Here is an 18,108-nt window from a genome sequence, read left to right on the forward strand (position 1 = left end):
TATATTCAACAGTGGGTGAACGTGGTTTGAGCTCCAACATCTGGAGGGAAGAATCCTCAACAGACGTGAAAGCAGACAGTCAGACTCAGGTGGTGGTCGCGGTGATCCTAGGTCAAGCCAGGGTGGAAACTGTTTTGCAGCCGGGTGACTGGTCATGTGACTGTGCCAACTTCTCTAAAACAAGACAAGCTCCGAATTGTGACAGAGGACGCCCACAGCAGGACGAACAGCAGGATACAGACAGACCCCTGCTGGACATAAGTGTCAACGGACAATGCTATCAGTTCATGATTGACAATGGTGCCACACAATCATTGAAGCATCCCTTTGTGGTCAACCTGCACACACCTTGTAATGACCTGCTTACAAACTGTGCCCTGACATTCAATATCGCACAGAAGGAACTTCCTGATGTTACCTGACAGCACGACATCAGCTGACATCTACTGGGTACGCCTCCCAGGAACGAATGGAGGACGGGGACTGCTCCAACTGTCCTATCGGTGAAAGCCCTGGCTGACTGAGCTGCGTCCGTGTGTGCCGCCACGCGACTCGTCACATGTATGATCACCAATTAGACGACTTATAACAGGAGGCCTTTGACTCCTATATATGTTGGAACTCAGGGTATGGCCGCTCATGTGAACTATCCTTACAACAATTAGCATGGTATAAGATGGACAATTGCTGTCCCACATTGTTCCCTTGCCCTCTGTCCCGCCTACGAAACCAAAGACTTAGGTCGAATGATAAAACAGGGCATAGTGAACAGACACACAAATACCACATTTTCAATTGTTTCAGTTGTCTGTTAAAAACATAGCTACGGGCTGCACTTTGGACACTCCTGCTTTAGGCTACCAGGAGCTAGCAGCTACACAGCTGAGCTAAAACAACACATTTAAGCATATCAATTAATTATAGATGCTTATTACATACACGAAGTCGCTTAGAGACAGAAGTCTGTAGAAAGTATTCAGTAGCAAACGTGTCCGCATCATTAAACTTTCTACAACAGGAAACATACTGAACAAATCTAGCAGTTACTGTCGGACTCTAATCTGGGGTACCTTTGTCTATCGGAGACATGGTTAAAACCTGCAACACCTTTTGTTCTAATTAATGTCCCGGGGTACAAGATTACAGAAAAAACAGATCAAGTGACAAAGGGGGGAGGAGTTATGATTTTTGTAAGGGAAAACATTAAAAGTGAACAAATAACCCTCCCGGTAGATCATCTTGAGTGTGTTGGAATTAAAATCACATTTCCTCAGAAATGTATTTCAAGGTAATTGTAGCATACCGACCGACCACAGCTAAAGACATTTTTCTCGATTCATTTTCAGACATCCTCAAACAGCACAGTATGAAAGAATTGATCGTTATGGGGGACATTAATCTAGATTGGTTAAATAAGTCACGTAGAAAGAAACTTAAGGATATTATAAACGGCTTCTACATGATACAAATGATAAGCAGCCCTACTAGAATTACATTTGGATGACAAAAATCAAAGAGATCATCTGTAAATACATTAAAACAAAACCCAGAAAGAAAGTTTTATTTAATTGATAATTACAGTGGTTGGCGGAAGCAACCCCAACCTTAAAGGAGGATGCCAATTCAGTAATTAAATGACTTGTGAATGATCTAATACCCCGACATGGTTTCCCCAAAAAGGTTAGGTCAAACAATGGCACCCATTTTAAGAAAACAGGTTATCATCCTCAGTCAAAAAGTAAGGTTGAAAGGATGAACAAGAATCAAAACAAATTGGCTAAAATCTGTACACAGACCAAATTGAATTTGATTGACATGTTGCCATTAGCGTTAATGATCATTCGAATGTCCCTGAATAAAACTGTTTTTACGACCCTTGAACTTTTCACCCAATGAACTGCATACAGATCAGCCCTTCCCAGGACCAGCAGCTTCCTTGGAAGGCGGAATCAGCGTGAGACCAAAATGGTATTTTACAAAATGCAGAATTTGTGTGCCAGTTGCTCTGTGCAGATTCGAGGATGACAGCCCGCCACTCCAGATTCCCTTCCACCCGCCGAGAGGGGCAGGGTCAAAATCGGATCCCAGACCTGTTCCCGATACCTGACCGGCGAGGAATCGGGAGAGAAGAGACAACACCCGATACCTGACTGGGAGGAACTTCAGAGGAGAGAAAACACCTTGCCAGCGATGACGAGAACGACTAAGGTTGCCAGCCACGATGTGACCGTCGGACCTCCAGCAGCTGTGGAGGGAGTGCCGAGCGGCGAGGAGGCCTTGAAGCAAGCCGAGGGCCTGGACTTGAGCACCAACCGCTCCAACTCTACCTCAGCCTTCCCCAGAGCGGCCAGCGCGCACATGCCACTGCACAGTCTGCCCAATGGACTGAGCCACACCCAAAAGAGAGACAGAGCCAGACTGTTTGAGTGGATCTCCTTCTCCACCAAGGCAGCCAAAAGCCCAACGAGGTGTCGACAGGCCACCAGCCTGAGGCACCACCGAGGGATCTACATGAGCACTAATCGAGCATGGACTCATACGAAATTCAGTTTTGTGTCCAAAATCAATTGGCAATCAATCATATTGGTAACTACATTCATTGCAAATGCCGGAAAAATAATTCTGCAACAGCTTACAGTCATAAGTCTATATTCATTTTAAAACAGATTTTGTTTGATTGATCATTAATGTGAAATACATCTGTATAAGCATATATATATATATATATATATATATATATATATATATATATATATATATATATATATATATATATATATATATATACATTCATCTAATTATGTTCATGATCAAAGTATTCTGTTATTCCATTTTACTAAATCAAAGGGGAGGCCAAAAATTTTGTTCTGTGATATGGTTTTACTGCAGGCTGGTAACAGCGATCGCTCGGTGAGGGTCATAGAGGAATTTTGCCTCGTATAAAAACATTGGGGTTTTTGCCTCTATCTGTGGTAGAGATTTTTAATTAAGTGGCCTAGGTCAGAAATCGGTATGGTCCAGGGTTCTAAAACCCTTGAAGAGGGGTATGTAGTGGAATTTCTGACCTTTTGAATCATATTTTGTGTCTGTCGAAGTCCGAAAAGACAGCCTGTCGAAAAGCCTTAAGAATGTCTGCTCGTTTCTTTTTTTCCTATTCTGAACCATTGAAGGACCATATGCGGGTTATAGTTGAACGAGTGGTCGGTCTGACCATTCTACAAAATGTTTTGATTGTTTGTTATGGCTAAAGGATATAATGAGTTTGCAGAATGAGCTGGTTCAAAACAACGGGACCTTGACGCATGAGGAAATAAATGGCCAAGAGACCAGGGCTATGTGTGATTCGTATGATTCTCGACTCATCCAACTCCTCCGGAGGACGTTGTCTGTTTGCATGGGCAATTCAATCCAACTTTGTACATTTGATTATGGGTAAATAAAACTTTTGAACTTAATTCACTTTTGCTTCAGCTTTAATGAGTAACCTGAATGCTACTTTTTCACAGGAACTTATTCTGTAACTTGCTCATTAGGTAGCTCACTAATAAAGTAGCTAGCATAATAAGCAAACTGAATGCTACTTTTTCACTGAAACTTACAATAATTGTCTTATTAAGTAGCTCATTAACTTGCTATCTCACTAACTAACTAACTAACAAGCTAACTAGTTACCAACTAACTTGTTCGGTAACAAGTTAAAAACTTAAAAGTACAGTAGCTTGTTAGGTAGCTACCAAAAAATAAGCTAACATGCAAAGTAATCTAAGTAGCCAGTTTGGCTGTAACCAACTATTAAGATAACAAGCTAAATTATTTCAGTAGCTAACTAGTAACCAACTCACTTGCTCAGTAACAGTACAGAAGCTTCAATCACGCAATCAATGTTTATTTATATAGCCCTAAATCACAATTGTCTCAAAGGGACGACATCCTCGGTTCAGATCCCACATCCCAGCTTGTTAGGTAGCTACCAAAAATGAAGCTATAACGCTAAATAATCTAAGTAGCTAGTTTGGTTGCAACCAACAATCGGGATAACAAGCTAAATCCGTTCAGTAGCTAACTAATTACCAACCAACTTGCTCAATAGCAAGTTAAAAACTTAAAAGTACATTAGCTTGTTAGGTAGCTACCAAACATTAAGCTAACACCCTACATAATCCAAGTAGCTAGTTTGGTGGTAACGAACTATTAAGATAACAGGTTAAATTATTTCATTAGCTAACTAGTTACCAACTAACTTGCTCGGTAGCAAGTTCTAAACTTAAAGGCCTACTGAAAGCCACTACTACCGACCACGCAGTCTGATAGTTTATATATCAATGATGAAATCTTAACATTGCAACACATGCCAATACGGCCGGGTTAACTTACAAAGTGACATTTTACATTTCCCGCTAAACTTCCGGTTAAAAACGTCTATGTATGATGACGTATGCGCGTGACGTCAATCGTTGAAACGGAAGTATTGGTACCCCATTGAATCCAATACAAAAAAGCTCTGTTTTCATCTCAAAATTCCACAGTATTCTGGACATCTGTGTTGGTGAATCTTTTGCAATTTGTTTAATGAACAATGGAGACTGCAAAGAAGAAAGCTGTAGGTGGGATCGGTGTATTAGCGGCTGGCTGCAGCAACACAACCAGGAGGACTTTGACTTGGATAGCAGACGCGCTATCCGACGCTAGCCGCCGACCGCACGGATGATCGGGTGAAGTCCTTCGTCGCTCCGTCGATTGCTGGAATGCAGGTGAGCACAGGTGTTGATGAGCAGATGAGGGCTGGCGTAGGTGGATAGCTAATGTTTTTAGCATAGCTCTATGAGGTCCCGTTGCTAAGTTAGCTTCAATGGCGTCGTTAGCAACAGCATTGTTAAGCTTCGCCAGGCTGGAAAGCATTAACCGTGTAGTTACATGTCCACGGTTTAATAGTATTGTTGATTTTCTATCTATCCTTCCAGTCAGGGGTTTATTTCTTTTTCTATATGCAGTTAAAGGCCTACTGAAAGCCACTACTACCGACCACGCAGTCTGATAGTTTATATATCAATGATGAAATCTTAACATTATAACACATGCCAATACGGCCGGGTTAACGTATAAAGTGACATTTTAAATTTGCCGCTAAACTTCCGGTTCGAAACGCCTCTGAGGATGACGTATGCGTGTGACGTAGCCCGGCGAACACGGGTATGCCTTCCACATTGAAGCCGATACGAAAAAGCTCTGTTTTCATTTCATAATTCCACAGTATTCTGGACATCTGTGTTCGTGAATATGTTTCAATCATGTTCATTGCATTATGGAGAAGGAAGCCGAGCAAGCAAAGAAGAAAGTTGTCGGTGCGAAATGGACGTATTTTTCGAACGTAGTCAGCCACAACAGTACACAGCCGGCGCTTCTTTGTTTACATTCCCGAAAGATGCAGTCAAGATGGAAGAACTCGGATAACAGAGACTCTAACCAGGAGGACTTTTGATTTGGATACACAGACGCCTGTAGAGAACTGGGACAACACAGACTCTTACCAGGATTACTTTGATTTGGATGACAAAGACGCAGACGTGCTACTGTGAGTATGCAGCCTTGGCTTTTTTTTGCGTATGTACGTAACTTTTTTAAAATATATAAGCTTTATGAACCTTGGGTTAGGTGAACGGTCTTTTGGGCTGAGTGATTGTGTGTGTTGATCATGTGTTTGAATTGTATCGGCGTGTTCTATGGAGCTAGGAGCTAGCAGAGGAGCTAGGAGCTAGCATAACACGTACGTACCGTAAGTGCGCGTCACGTACGTAACTTTTTAAAAATATATAAGCTTTATGAACCTTGGGTTAGGTGAACGGTCTTTTGGGCTGAGTGATTGTGTGTGTTGATCAAGTGTTTGAATTGTATTGGCGTGTTCTATGGAGCTAGGAGCTAGCAGAGGAGCTAGGAGCTAGCATAACAAACACGCAGGTGTTATTATGCAGGATTAATTTGTGGCATATTAAATATAAGCCTGGTTGTGTTGTGGCTAATAGAGTATATATATGTCTTGTGTTTATTTACTGTTGTAGTCATTCCCAGCTGAATATCAGGTACCGTGAGTATGCAGCCTTGGCTGCTAAACATTCGATAACTTGACCGTATGTGCGCGTCACGTACGTAACTTTTTAAAAATATATAAGCTTTATGAACCTTGGGTTAGGTAAACGGTCTTTTGGGCTGAGTGATTGTGTGTGTTGATCAGGTGTTTGAATTGTATTGGCGTGTTCTATGGAGCTAGGAGCTAGCAGAGGAGCTAGGAGCTAGCATAACAAACACGCAGGTGTTTTTATGCAGGATTAATTTGTGGCATATTAAATATAAGCCTGGTTGTGTTGTGGCTAATAGAGTATATATATGTCTTGTGTTTATTTACTGTTGTAGTCATTCCCAGCTGAATATCAGGTCACTCTCACAGCATCTTCCCTATCTGAATAGCTTCAACTCCCCACTAGTCCTTCACTTGCACTTTACTCATCCACAAATCTTTCATCCTCGCTCAAATTAATGGGGAAATTGTCGCTTTCTCGGTCCGAATCTCTCTCACTTCATGCGGCCATCATTGTAAACAATAGGGAACTTTGCGTATATGTTCAACTGACTACGTCACGCTACTTCCGGTAGGTGCAAGCCTTTTTTTGATCAGATACCAAAAGTTGCAATCTTTATCGTCGTTGTTCTATACTAAATCCTTTCAGCAAAAATATGGCAATATCGCGAAATGATCAAGTATGACACATAGAATAGATCTGCTATCCCCGTTTAAATAAAAAAAATTCATTTCAGTAGGCCTTTAAGCCCGATGCTATCACGTTAGCTCCGTAGCTAAATTGTTTTGCCGATGTATTGTCATGGAGATAAAAGTCACTGTGAATGTCCATTTCGCGTTCTCGACTCTCGTTTTCAAGAGGATATAGTATCCCAGGTGGTTTCAAATACAAATCCGTGATCCACAATAGAAAAAAGAGAGAGTGTGGAATCCAATGAGCCAGCTTGTACCTAAGTTACGGTCAGAACGAAAAAAGATGCGTCCTGCACTGCACTCTAGTCCTTCACTCTCACGTTCCTCATCCACAAATCTTTCATCCTGGCTCAAATTATCACGCTACTTCCGGTACAGGCAAGGCTTTTTTTATCAGCGACCAAAAGTTGCGAAATTTATCGTCGATGTTCTCTACTAAATCCTTTCAGCAAAAATATGGCAATATCGTGAAATGATCAAGTATGACACATAGAATAGATCTGCTATCCCCGTTTAAATTTAAAAAATTCATTTCAGTACTGAAATGAATTTTTTTTATTTAAACGGGGATAGCAGATCTATTCTATGTGTCATACTTGATCATTTCGCGATATTGCCATATTTTTGCTGAAAGGATTTAGTATAGAACAACGACGATAAAGATTGCAACTTTTGGTATCTGATAAAAAAAAGGCTTGCCCCTACCGGAAGTAGCGTGACGTAGTCAGTTGAACATATACGCAAAGTTCCCTATTGTTTACAATGATGGCCGCATGAAGTGAGAGAGATTCGGACCGAGAAAGCGACAATTTCCCCATTAATTTGAGCGAGGATGAAAGATTTGTGGATGAGTAAAGTGCAAGTGAAGGACTAGTGGGGAGTTGAAGCTATTCAGATAGGGAAGATGCTGTGAGAGTGACCTGATATTCAGCTGGGAATGACTACAACAGTAAATAAACACAAGACATATATATACTCTATTAGCCACAACACAACCAGGCTTATATTTAATATGCCACAAATTAATCCTGCATAATAACACCTGCGTGTTTGTTATGCTAGCTCCTAGCTCCTCTGCTAGCTCCTAGCTCCATAGAACACGCCAATACAATTCAAACACCTGATCAACACACACAATCACTCAGCCCAAAAGACCGTTCACCTAACCCAAGGTTCATAAAGCTTATATATTTTAAAAAAGTTACGTACATACGCAAAAAAAAGTTGCGCACATACGGTCAAGCGATCAAATGTTTAGAAGCCAAAGCTGCATACTCACAGTAGCACGTCTGCGTCTTTGTCATCCAAATCAAAGTAATCCTGGTAAGAGTCTGTGTTGTCCCAGTTCTCTACAGGCGTCTGTGTATCCAAGTCAAAAGTCCTCCTGGTTAGAGTCTCTGTTATCCGAGTTCTTCCATCTTGACTGCATCTTTCGGGAATGTAAACAAAGAAGCGCCGGCTGTGTACTGTTGTGGCTGACTACGTTCGAAAAATACGTCCATTTCGCACCGACAACTTTCTTCTTTGCTTGCTCAGCTTCCTTCTCCATAATGCAATGAACATGATTGCAACAGATTCACCAACACAGATGTCCAGAATACTGTGGAATTATCAAATGAAAAGAGAGCTTTTTCGTATTGGCTTCAATGTGGAAGGCATACCCGTGTTCCCCGGTCTACGTCACGCGCATACGGCATCCTCAGAGGCGTTTCGAACCGGAAGTTTAGCTGCAAATTTAAAATGTCACTTTATAAGTTAACCCGGCCGTATTGGCATGTGTTATAATGTTAAGATTTCATCATTGATATATAAACTATCAGACTGCGTGGTCAGTAGTAGTGGGTTTCAGTAGGCCTTTAAAGGTACAGTAGCTTGTTAGGTAGCTACCAAAAATGAAGCTATCACGCTAAATAATCTAAGTAGCTAGTTTGGTTGCGGCCGACAGTTAAGATAAGAAGATATAAAGAAAGGGAGCGGAGTCATGGTGGGAATGTGCTGAATCATCCTTTACCAAATGAATGAACCAATTGAAGAAAAGAAAGGTGTGCTTGGTTCCAAATGATTTTAAAGGACGGATGTGAGAGAAGTCCTTTCAAGGACAATAGTCGCCTCACATGGCTGCAGCACCTATTCTCTGCTGCTAAATGCTTTCTGTCATGAAAGACCGGGGCCTTTCTAAAGACTGAAAGCGGTCTGAAATGATGGACACAAACAGCAAGTCGCGGACTCGGGGCTTTGCTGAGGGGAGGGGCCACGGTGTGGTGGGGTATAAAAGGAAAACGGGTTCAAGCAGGTACAACGACATCCAGCATGAACATGAGGGGAAAGGTAGGTCTCAAGTCAACATGCTAGTCAGGCTTTCAGCCTTCTCCCTCTCTTCCAGATCATCTTCTACGAGGAGAGGAACTTCCAGGGCCGCTCCTACGAGTGCATGAGCGACTGCTCCGACATGTCCTCCAGCCTGAGCCGCTGCCAGTCCTGCCGGGTGGAGAGCGGCTGCTTCATGGTCTACGAGCGCCCCAACTTCATGGGCAACCAGTTCTTCATGAGGAGGGGCGAGTACTCCGACTCCATGAGCATGATGGGCATGAGGGACTGCATCAGGTCCTGCCGTTCAATCCCCATGGTATGGGTGTTCAATCAAAAGAACCGTTTGGGCTTTCCGTTCAGTTTCTAAATGTCCTGCTTTGATTTACAGCACAGAGGCCAGTTCAAGATCAAGATCTTCGAGAGGGAGAACTTCAGCGGCCAGTCCAACGAGCTGCATGAGGACTGCGACAACATCCAGGAGCGCTTCCGCATGAGCGACTGCATGTCCTGCCAGGTGATGGAGGGCCACTGGCTGCTGTTCGAGCAGCCCCACTTCCGGGGAAAGATGATGTACATGAGGCCCGGAGAGTACCGCAGCTTCAGGGACATGGACATGAGTGGCATGAGGATCATGAGCATGAGGCGCATCATGGACTCTTGCAACTAAATGTTCAATAAAGTACTTTTCGCAATACCAGAACATTTCTCCTGAATTATTGGGCCAACTTGTCATGGCGTACCACAACTACCAAACCAACAACCAATGACCTAGTCCTCTTTCACTCAGTTTTGATAAGAAAATAATCCTAACATTAGGCAATAACAGGGTTGGGGAGGAGACCCTGCCCCAAGTGGAGGAGTTCAAGTACCTGGGAGTCTTGTTCACGAGTGAGGGAAGAGTGGATGGTGAGATCGACAGGTGGATCGGTGCAGCGTCTTCAGTAATGTGGACGCTGTATGGATCCGTTGTGGTGAAGAAGGAGCTGAGCCGGAAGGCAAAGCTCTCAATTTACCGGTCGATCTACGTTCCCATCCTCACCTATGGTCATGAGCATGAGGCGCATCGTGGACTCTTGCAACTAAATGTTCAATAAAATACTTTTTGCAATACCAGAACATTTCTCCTGAATTATTGGGCCAACTTGTCATGGCGTACCACCAGGATTACACCAAACTACCAAACCAACAACCAATGACCTAGTCCTCTTTCACTCAGTTTTGATAAGAAAATAATCCTAACATTAGGCAATAACAGGGTTGGGGAGGAGACCCTGACCCAAGTGGAGGAGTTCAAGTACCTGGGAGTCTTGTTCACGAGTGAGGGAAGAGTGGATGGTGAGATCGACAGGCGGATCGGTGCAGCGTCTTCAGTAATGTGGACGCTGTATGGATCCGTTGTGGTGAAGAAGGAGCTGAGCCGGAAGGCAAAGCTCTCAATTTACCGGTCGATCTACGTTCCCATCCTCACCTATGGTCATGAGCATGAGGCGCATCGTGGACTCTTGCAACTAAATGTTCAATAAAATACTTTTTGCAATACCAGAACATTTCTCCTGAATTATTGGGCCAACTTGTCATGGCGTACCACCAGGATTACACCAAACTACCAAACCAACAACCAATGACCTAGTCCTCTTTCACTCAGTTTTGATAAGAAAATAATCCTAATAATGGGCAATAACAGGGTTGGGGAGGAGACCCTGACCCAAGTGGAGGAGTTCAAGTACCTGGGAGTCTTGTTCACGAGTGAGGGAAGAGTGGATGGTGAGATCGACAGGCGGATCGGTGCGGCGTCTTCAGTAATGCTGAACCGGAAGGCAAAGCTCTCAATTTACCGGTCGATCTACGTTCCCATCCTCACTTATGGTCATGAGCTTTGGGTTATGACCGAAAGGACAAGATCACGGGTACAAGCGGCCCAGATGAGATTCCTCCGCCAGGGGGCGGGGCTCTCCCTTAGAGATAGGGTGAGAAGCTCTGTCATCCGGGGGGAGCTCAAAGTAAAGCCGCTGCTCCTCCACATGGAGAGGAGCCAGATGAGTTAGTTTGGGCATCTGGTCAGGATGCCACCCGAACGCCTCCCTAGGGAGGTGTTTAGGGCACGTCCGACCGGTAGGAGGCCACGGGGAAGACCCAGGACACGTTGGGAAGACTATGTCTCCCGGCTGGCTTGGGAACGCCTGGGGATCCCCCGGGAGGAGCTGGACCAAGTGGCTGGGGAGAGGGAAGTCTTGGCTCCTCTGCTTAGCGGAAGAAGATGGATGGATGGATGGAGTTAGCTTACTAACTAGCTAACTCAGTACTTATAGCTAGCCAATAACCAAACAGGAACTTATAAATAATGTAACTCACTCATTTGGTAGCTTACTACTAGCTAGCTTTAATGAGTAACCTGAATGCTATTTTTTCACAGGAACTTATACTGTAACTTGCTCATTAGGTAGCTCACTAATTAAGTAGCTTGCATAATAAGCAAACTGAATGCTACTTTTTCACTGAAACTTACAATAATTGTCTTATTAAGTAGCTCATTAACTTGCTATTTCACTAACTAACAAGCTAACTAGTTACCAACTAACTTGCTCGGTAACAAGTTAAAAACTTAAAATTACAGTAGCTTGTTAGGTAGCTACCAAAAAATAAGCTAACACGCAAAATTATCTAAGTAGCTTGTTTGGTTGTAACCAACTATTAAGATAACAAGCTAAATTATTTCAGTAGCTAACTAGTTACCAACTAACTTGCTCGGTAGCAAGTTAAAAACTTAAAAGTACAGTAGCTTGTTAGGTAGCTACCAAAAAATAAGCTAACACGCAAAATTATCTAAGTAGCTAGTTTCGTTGTAACCAACTATTAAGATAACTAGCTAAATTATTTCAGTAGCTGATTTGTTACCAACTAACTTACTCGGTAACAAATTAAAAACGTAAAAGTACAGTAGCTTGTTAGGTAGCTACCAAAAAATAAGCTAACACGCAAAATTATCTAAGTAGGTAGTTTGGCTTTAACCAACTATTAAGATAACAAGCTAAATTATTTCAGCAGCTAACTAGTTACCAACTAACTTGCTCGGCAACCAGCTAAAACCTCAAAGCAGCTCATTAGGTAGCAGTGGTGATTGCCCTACAACTGCAAGGGACACTCAGATTCCCCTAAAATGAAATAAAAATGGCCAAATATGTAGCTCAACAAATAAAAAACTAGAAAATTCCTGCGGAAATTTTAATGGGCCTGTTATCTGTGCCCTGGACCTCTGGCCGGGGGTCGCCAGAAAAAAGAGTATAAAACTAGCTCAAAAAGTTAGCATGCGAATTTTAGCATACTAGCACGCTAACATTGGCATTCTATCAGTTAACATGTGTCACATACCAAGTTATATGACTCTCGGGGAAACGGTTGCAAAATTATCTCAAAAAGCTAGCACTTTAATGTTAGCATGCTAACAAAAACATGCATACAGTTAGCATGTTTTAAATAGCAAGTTGTATGGCTGCGGAATTAGACAAAAAGTGTAACATTTGCACACACAAAAAAGTTTGCACTTTGATGTTAGCATGCTAACGTTAGCACGCTAACAGTTGACATGTGCCACGTACCAAGTTATATGACTCTGGGGTAAACGGCTGCAAAACTAGCTCCAAAAGTTATCATGCTAGCAGTCTAATGTCAGCATTCTATCAGTTAGCAAGTGTCACATGCATTGCAGCAGGCCCATAATGATATTAATAATGAAGTATGAGCAATACTAATATGGGCTGCTTGCATTGCAGCAGGCCCATAATGATATTAATAATGAAGTATGAGCAATAACAATATGGGCTGCTTGCATTGCAGCAGGCCCATAATGATATTAATAATGAAGAATGAGCAATACTAATATGGGCTGCTTGCATTGCAGCAAGCCCATAATGATATTAATAATGAAGTATGAGCAATACTAATATGGGCTGCTTGCATTACAGCAGGCCCATAATGATATTAATAATGAAGTATGAGCAATACTAATATGGGCTGCTTGCATTGCAGCAGGCCCATAATGATATTAATAATGAAGTATGAGCAATAACAATATGGGCTGCTTGCATTGCAGCAGGCCCATAATGATATTAATAATGAAGAATGAGCAATACTAATATGGGCTGCTTGCATTGCAGCAGGCCCATAATGATATTAATAATGAAGTATGAGCAATACTAATATGGGCTGCTTGCATTGCAGCAGGCCCATAATTACATTAATAATGAAGTATGAGCAATAACAATATGGGCTGCTTGCATTACAGCAGGCCCATAATGATATTAATAATGAAGTATGATCAATACTAATATGGGCTGCTTGCATTGCAGCAGGCCCATAATGATATTAATAATGAAGTATGAGCAATAACAATATGGGCTGCTTACATTGCAGCAGGCCCATAATGATATTAATAATGAAGAATGAGCAATACTAATATGGGCTGCTTGCATTGCAGCAGGCCCATAATGATATTAATAATGAAGTATGAGCAATACTAATATGGGCTGCTTGCATTGCAGCAGGCCCATAATGATATTAATAATGAAGTATGAGCAATACTAATATGGGCTGCTTGCATTGCAGCAGGCCCATAATGATATTAATAATGAAGTATGAGCAATACTAATATAGGCTGCTTGCATTGTAGCAGGCCCATAATGATATTAATAATGAAGTATGATCAATACTAATATGGGCTGCTTGCATTGCAGCAGGCCCATAATGATATTAATAATGAAGTATGAGCAATAACAATATGGGCTGCTTACATTGCAGCAGGCCCATAATGATATTAATAATGAAGAATGAGCAATACTAATATGGGCTGCTTGCATTGCAGCAGGCCCATAATGATGTTAATAATGAAGTATGAGCAATACTAATATGGGCTGCTTGCATTGCAGCAGGCCCATAATGATATTAATAATGAAGTATGAGCAATACTAATATGGGCTGCTTGCATTGCAGCAGGCCCATAATGATATTAATAATGAAGTATGAGCAATACTAATATGGGCTGCTTGCATTGTAGCAGGCCCATAATGATATTAATAATGAAGTATGAGCAATACTAATATGGGCTGCTTGCATTGCAGCAGGCCCATAATGATATTAATAATGAAGAATGAGCAATACTAATATGGGCTGCTTGCATTGCAGCAGGCCCATAATGATATTAATAATGAAGTATGAGCAATACTAATATGGGCTGCTTGCATTACAGCAGGCCCATAATGATATTAATAATGAAGTATGAGCAATACTAATATGGGCTGCTTGCATTACAGCAGGCCCATAATGATATTAATAATGAAGAATGAGCAATACTAATATGGGCTGCTTGCATTGCAGCAGGCCCATAATGATATTAATAATGAAGTATGAGCAATACTAATATGGGCTGCTTGCATTGCAGCAGGCCCATAATGATATTAATAATGAAGTATGAGCAATACTAATATGGGCTGCTTGCATTGCAGCAGGCCCATAATGATATTAATAATGAAGTATGAGCAATACTAATATGGGCTGCTTGCATTGCAGCAGGCCCATATTGATATTAATAATGAAGTATGAGCAATACTAATATGGGCTGCTTGCATTGCAGCAGGCCCATATTGATATTAATAATGAAGTATGAGCAATACTAATATGGGCTGCTGGCATTGCAGCAGGCCCATATTGATATTAATAATGAAGTATGAGCAATACTAATATGGGCTGCTTGCATTGCAGCAGGCCCATAATGATATTAATAATGAAGTATGAGCAATAACAATATGGGCTGCTTGCATTACAGCAGGCCCATAATGATATTAATAATGAAGTATGAGCAATACTAATATGGGCTGCTTGCATTGCAGCAGGCCCATAATGATATTAATAATGAAGTATGAGCAATACTAATATGGGCTGCTTGCATTGCAGCAGGCCCATAATGATATTAATAATGAAGTATGAGCAATACTAATATGGGCTGCTTGCATTACAGCAGGCCCATAATGATATTAATAATGAAGTATGAGCAATACTAATATGGGCTGCTTGCATTGCAGCAGGCCCATAATGATATTAATAATGAAGTATGAGCAATACTAATATGGGCTGCTTGCATTGCAGCAGGCCCATAATGATATTAATAATGAAGTATGAGCAACACTAATATGGGCTGCTTGCATTACAGCAGGCCCATAATGATATTAATAATGAAGTATGAAGTACTTAATGAATACTTAGGTCTACTACACTACAGTATTTAATGTTGTCATTATGGTGGTACTTAATGAATACTTACGTCTACTACACTACTGTATTTAATGTTATTATGGTGGTACTTAATGAATACTTAGGTCTACTACACTACTGTATTTAATGTTGTCATTATGGTGGTACTTAATGAATACTTAGGTCTACTACACTACTGTATTTAATGTTGTCATTATGGTGGTACTTAATGAATACTTAGGTCTACTACACTACTGTATTTAATGTTGTCATTATGGTGGTACTTAATGAATACTTAGGTCTACTACACTACTGTATTTAATGTTGTCATTATGGTGGTACTTAATGAATACTTAGGTCTACTACACTACTGTATTTAATGTTGTCATTATGGTGGTACTTAATGAATACTTAGGTCTACTACACTACTCTATTTAATGTTGTCATTATGGTGGTACTTAATGAATACTTAGGTCTACTACACTACTGTATTTAATGTTGTCATTATGGTGGTACTTAATGAATACTTAGGTCTACTACACTACTGTATTTAATGTTGTCATTATGGTGGTACTTAATGAATACTTAGGTCTACTACACTACTGTATTTAATGTTGTCATTATGGTGGTACTTAATGAATACTTAGGTCTACTACACTACTGTATTTAATGTTGTCATTATGGTGGTACTTAATGACTACTTAGGTGTACTACACTACTGTATTTAATGTTGTCATTATGGTGGTACTTAATGACTACTTAGGTCTACTACACTACTGTATTTAATGGTGGTACTTAATGAATACTTAGGTCTACTACACTACTGTATTTAATGTTGTCATTATGGTGGTACTTAATGAATACTTAGGTCTACTACACTACTGTATTTAATGTTGTCATTATGGTGGTACTTAATGAATACTTAGGTCTACTACACTACTGTATTTAATGTTGTCATTATGGTGGTACTTAATGAATACTTAGGTCTACTACACTACTGTATTTAATGTTGTCATTATGGTGGTACTTAATGACTACTTAGGTGTACTACACTACTGTATTTAATGTTGTCATTATGGTGGTACTTAATGACTACTTAGGTCTACTACACTACTGTATTTAATGGTGGTACTTAATGAATACTTAGGTCTACTACACTACTGTATTTAATGTTGTCATTATGGTGGTACTTAATGAATACTTAGGTCTACTACACTACTGTATTTAATGTTGTCATTATGGTGGTACTTAATGAATACTTAGGTCTACTACACTACTGTATTTAATGTTGTCATTATGGTGGTACTTAATGAATACTTAGGTCTACTACACTACTGTATTTAATGTTGTCATTATGGTGGTACTTAATGAATACTTAGGTCTACTACACTACTGTATTTAATGGTGGTACTTAATGACTACTTAGGTGTACTGCATTGTAATGAATGAGTGAGTAAACAACAAGTATTGCCGGTGCAGTAAAAAGTACACCTGAGGTTTGCTTTGTCCTTCTTCTCTGGCACGTTCCGCAGCTGGCACAATGCCACCCACATAGAAAGGGTCTTTAAGGGCCCCTGCTGTCATGTGACCACCATGTTGCTGACTCAGGGGCTGGGAGGGGCCTCCATGTGGGGCCCGCCGGGCTGGCTGCCGGTATAAAAGCGGAGCAGCAGCAGCTGACCTCCAAACACAATGTCCACCACCGACATGAGCATGGGCAAGGTAAGCATCACGGGTCTTCTCCAGGAACTCCCGTCCGGGTCTCACCACTCCACATTCCTCTTCCAGATCATCTTCTACGAGGAGAGGAACTTCCAGGGCCGCTCCTACGAGTGCATGAGCGACTGCTCCGACATGTCCTCCAGCCTGAGCCGCTGCCAGTCCTGCCGGGTGGAGAGCGGCTGCTTCATGGTCTACGAGCGCCCCAACTTCATGGGCAACCAGTTGTTCATGAAGAGGGGCGAGTACTCCGACTCCATGAGCATGATGGGCATCAGCAGCGGCATCAAGTCCTGCCGCGTGATCCCCATGGTGGGTGCACACCTTTGGTGGCTTTCAACCTGCTCTAACCTTGTGTGGCCTGTCTCCCGAGCAGCACAGAGGCCAGTTCCGGATGAAGATCTTCGAGCGGGAGAACATGAGCGGCCAGTCCAACGAGCTGCAGGAGGACTGCGACAACATCCAGGAGCGCTTCCGCATGAGCGACTGCATGTCCTGCCAGGTGATGGAGGGCCACTGGCTGCTCTTCCAGCAGCCCCACTTCCGGGGCAAGATGATGTACGTGAGGCCCGGCGAGCACCGCAGCTTCAAGGACATGGGCATGAGCGGCATCAGCTTCATGAGCATGAGGCGCATCATAGACACATGCTAGATGTTCCCACAATAAACATCCATTATACTCACCTCTGTCTGCCGCTGTCGTCTGCTTTGTTTGCTATCGTACAACAAACTCATTGGCTGGATTATAAGCATGTTTCAAATACCAAGTTATATGACTGCAAGGTGTATGGCTGTGGAATTAGACAAAAAAGTGTAACATTTGCACAAAAAAAAGTTAGCACTTTTAATGTTAGCATGCTAATGTTAGCATGCTAACGTTAGACATGTGTCACGTACCAAGTTATATGACTGCAAGGTGTATGGCTGTGGAATTAGACAAAAAAGTGTAACATTTGCACAAAAAAAAGTTAGCACTTTTAATGTTAGCATGCTAATGTTAGCATGCTAACGTTAGACATGTGTCACGTACCAAGTTATATGACTGCAAGGTGTATGGCTGCGGAATTAGA

General features: G+C 41.7%; 2 protein-coding genes across 2 annotated transcripts; both read left to right on the plus strand.

Moving 5' to 3' along the window:
* The first annotated feature begins 2,190 nt into the window (after positions 1-2,190).
* Positions 2,191-9,770, plus strand: LOC133665258 (gamma-crystallin M3-like). The gene is made up of 4 exons (XM_062070509.1): positions 2,191-2,350; positions 8,982-9,094; positions 9,150-9,392; positions 9,465-9,770. The coding sequence occupies exons 1-4, from the start codon at positions 2,191-2,193 to the stop codon at positions 9,741-9,743; spliced, it is 795 nt and encodes a 264-aa protein (XP_061926493.1). The 3' UTR covers positions 9,744-9,770.
* Positions 9,771-16,955: 7,185 nt separating this feature from the next.
* LOC133664242 (gamma-crystallin M3-like) lies at positions 16,956-17,721 on the plus strand. Its single transcript, XM_062068739.1, has 3 exons — positions 16,956-17,041; positions 17,108-17,350; positions 17,415-17,721. The coding sequence occupies exons 1-3, from the start codon at positions 17,012-17,014 to the stop codon at positions 17,688-17,690; spliced, it is 549 nt and encodes a 182-aa protein (XP_061924723.1). The 5' UTR covers positions 16,956-17,011; the 3' UTR covers positions 17,691-17,721.
* The last annotated feature ends 387 nt before the right edge of the window (positions 17,722-18,108 follow it).

This window comes from Entelurus aequoreus, linkage group LG14, assembly GCF_033978785.1.
Source record: "Entelurus aequoreus isolate RoL-2023_Sb linkage group LG14, RoL_Eaeq_v1.1, whole genome shotgun sequence".
NCBI lineage: Eukaryota > Metazoa > Chordata > Actinopteri > Syngnathiformes > Syngnathidae > Entelurus > Entelurus aequoreus.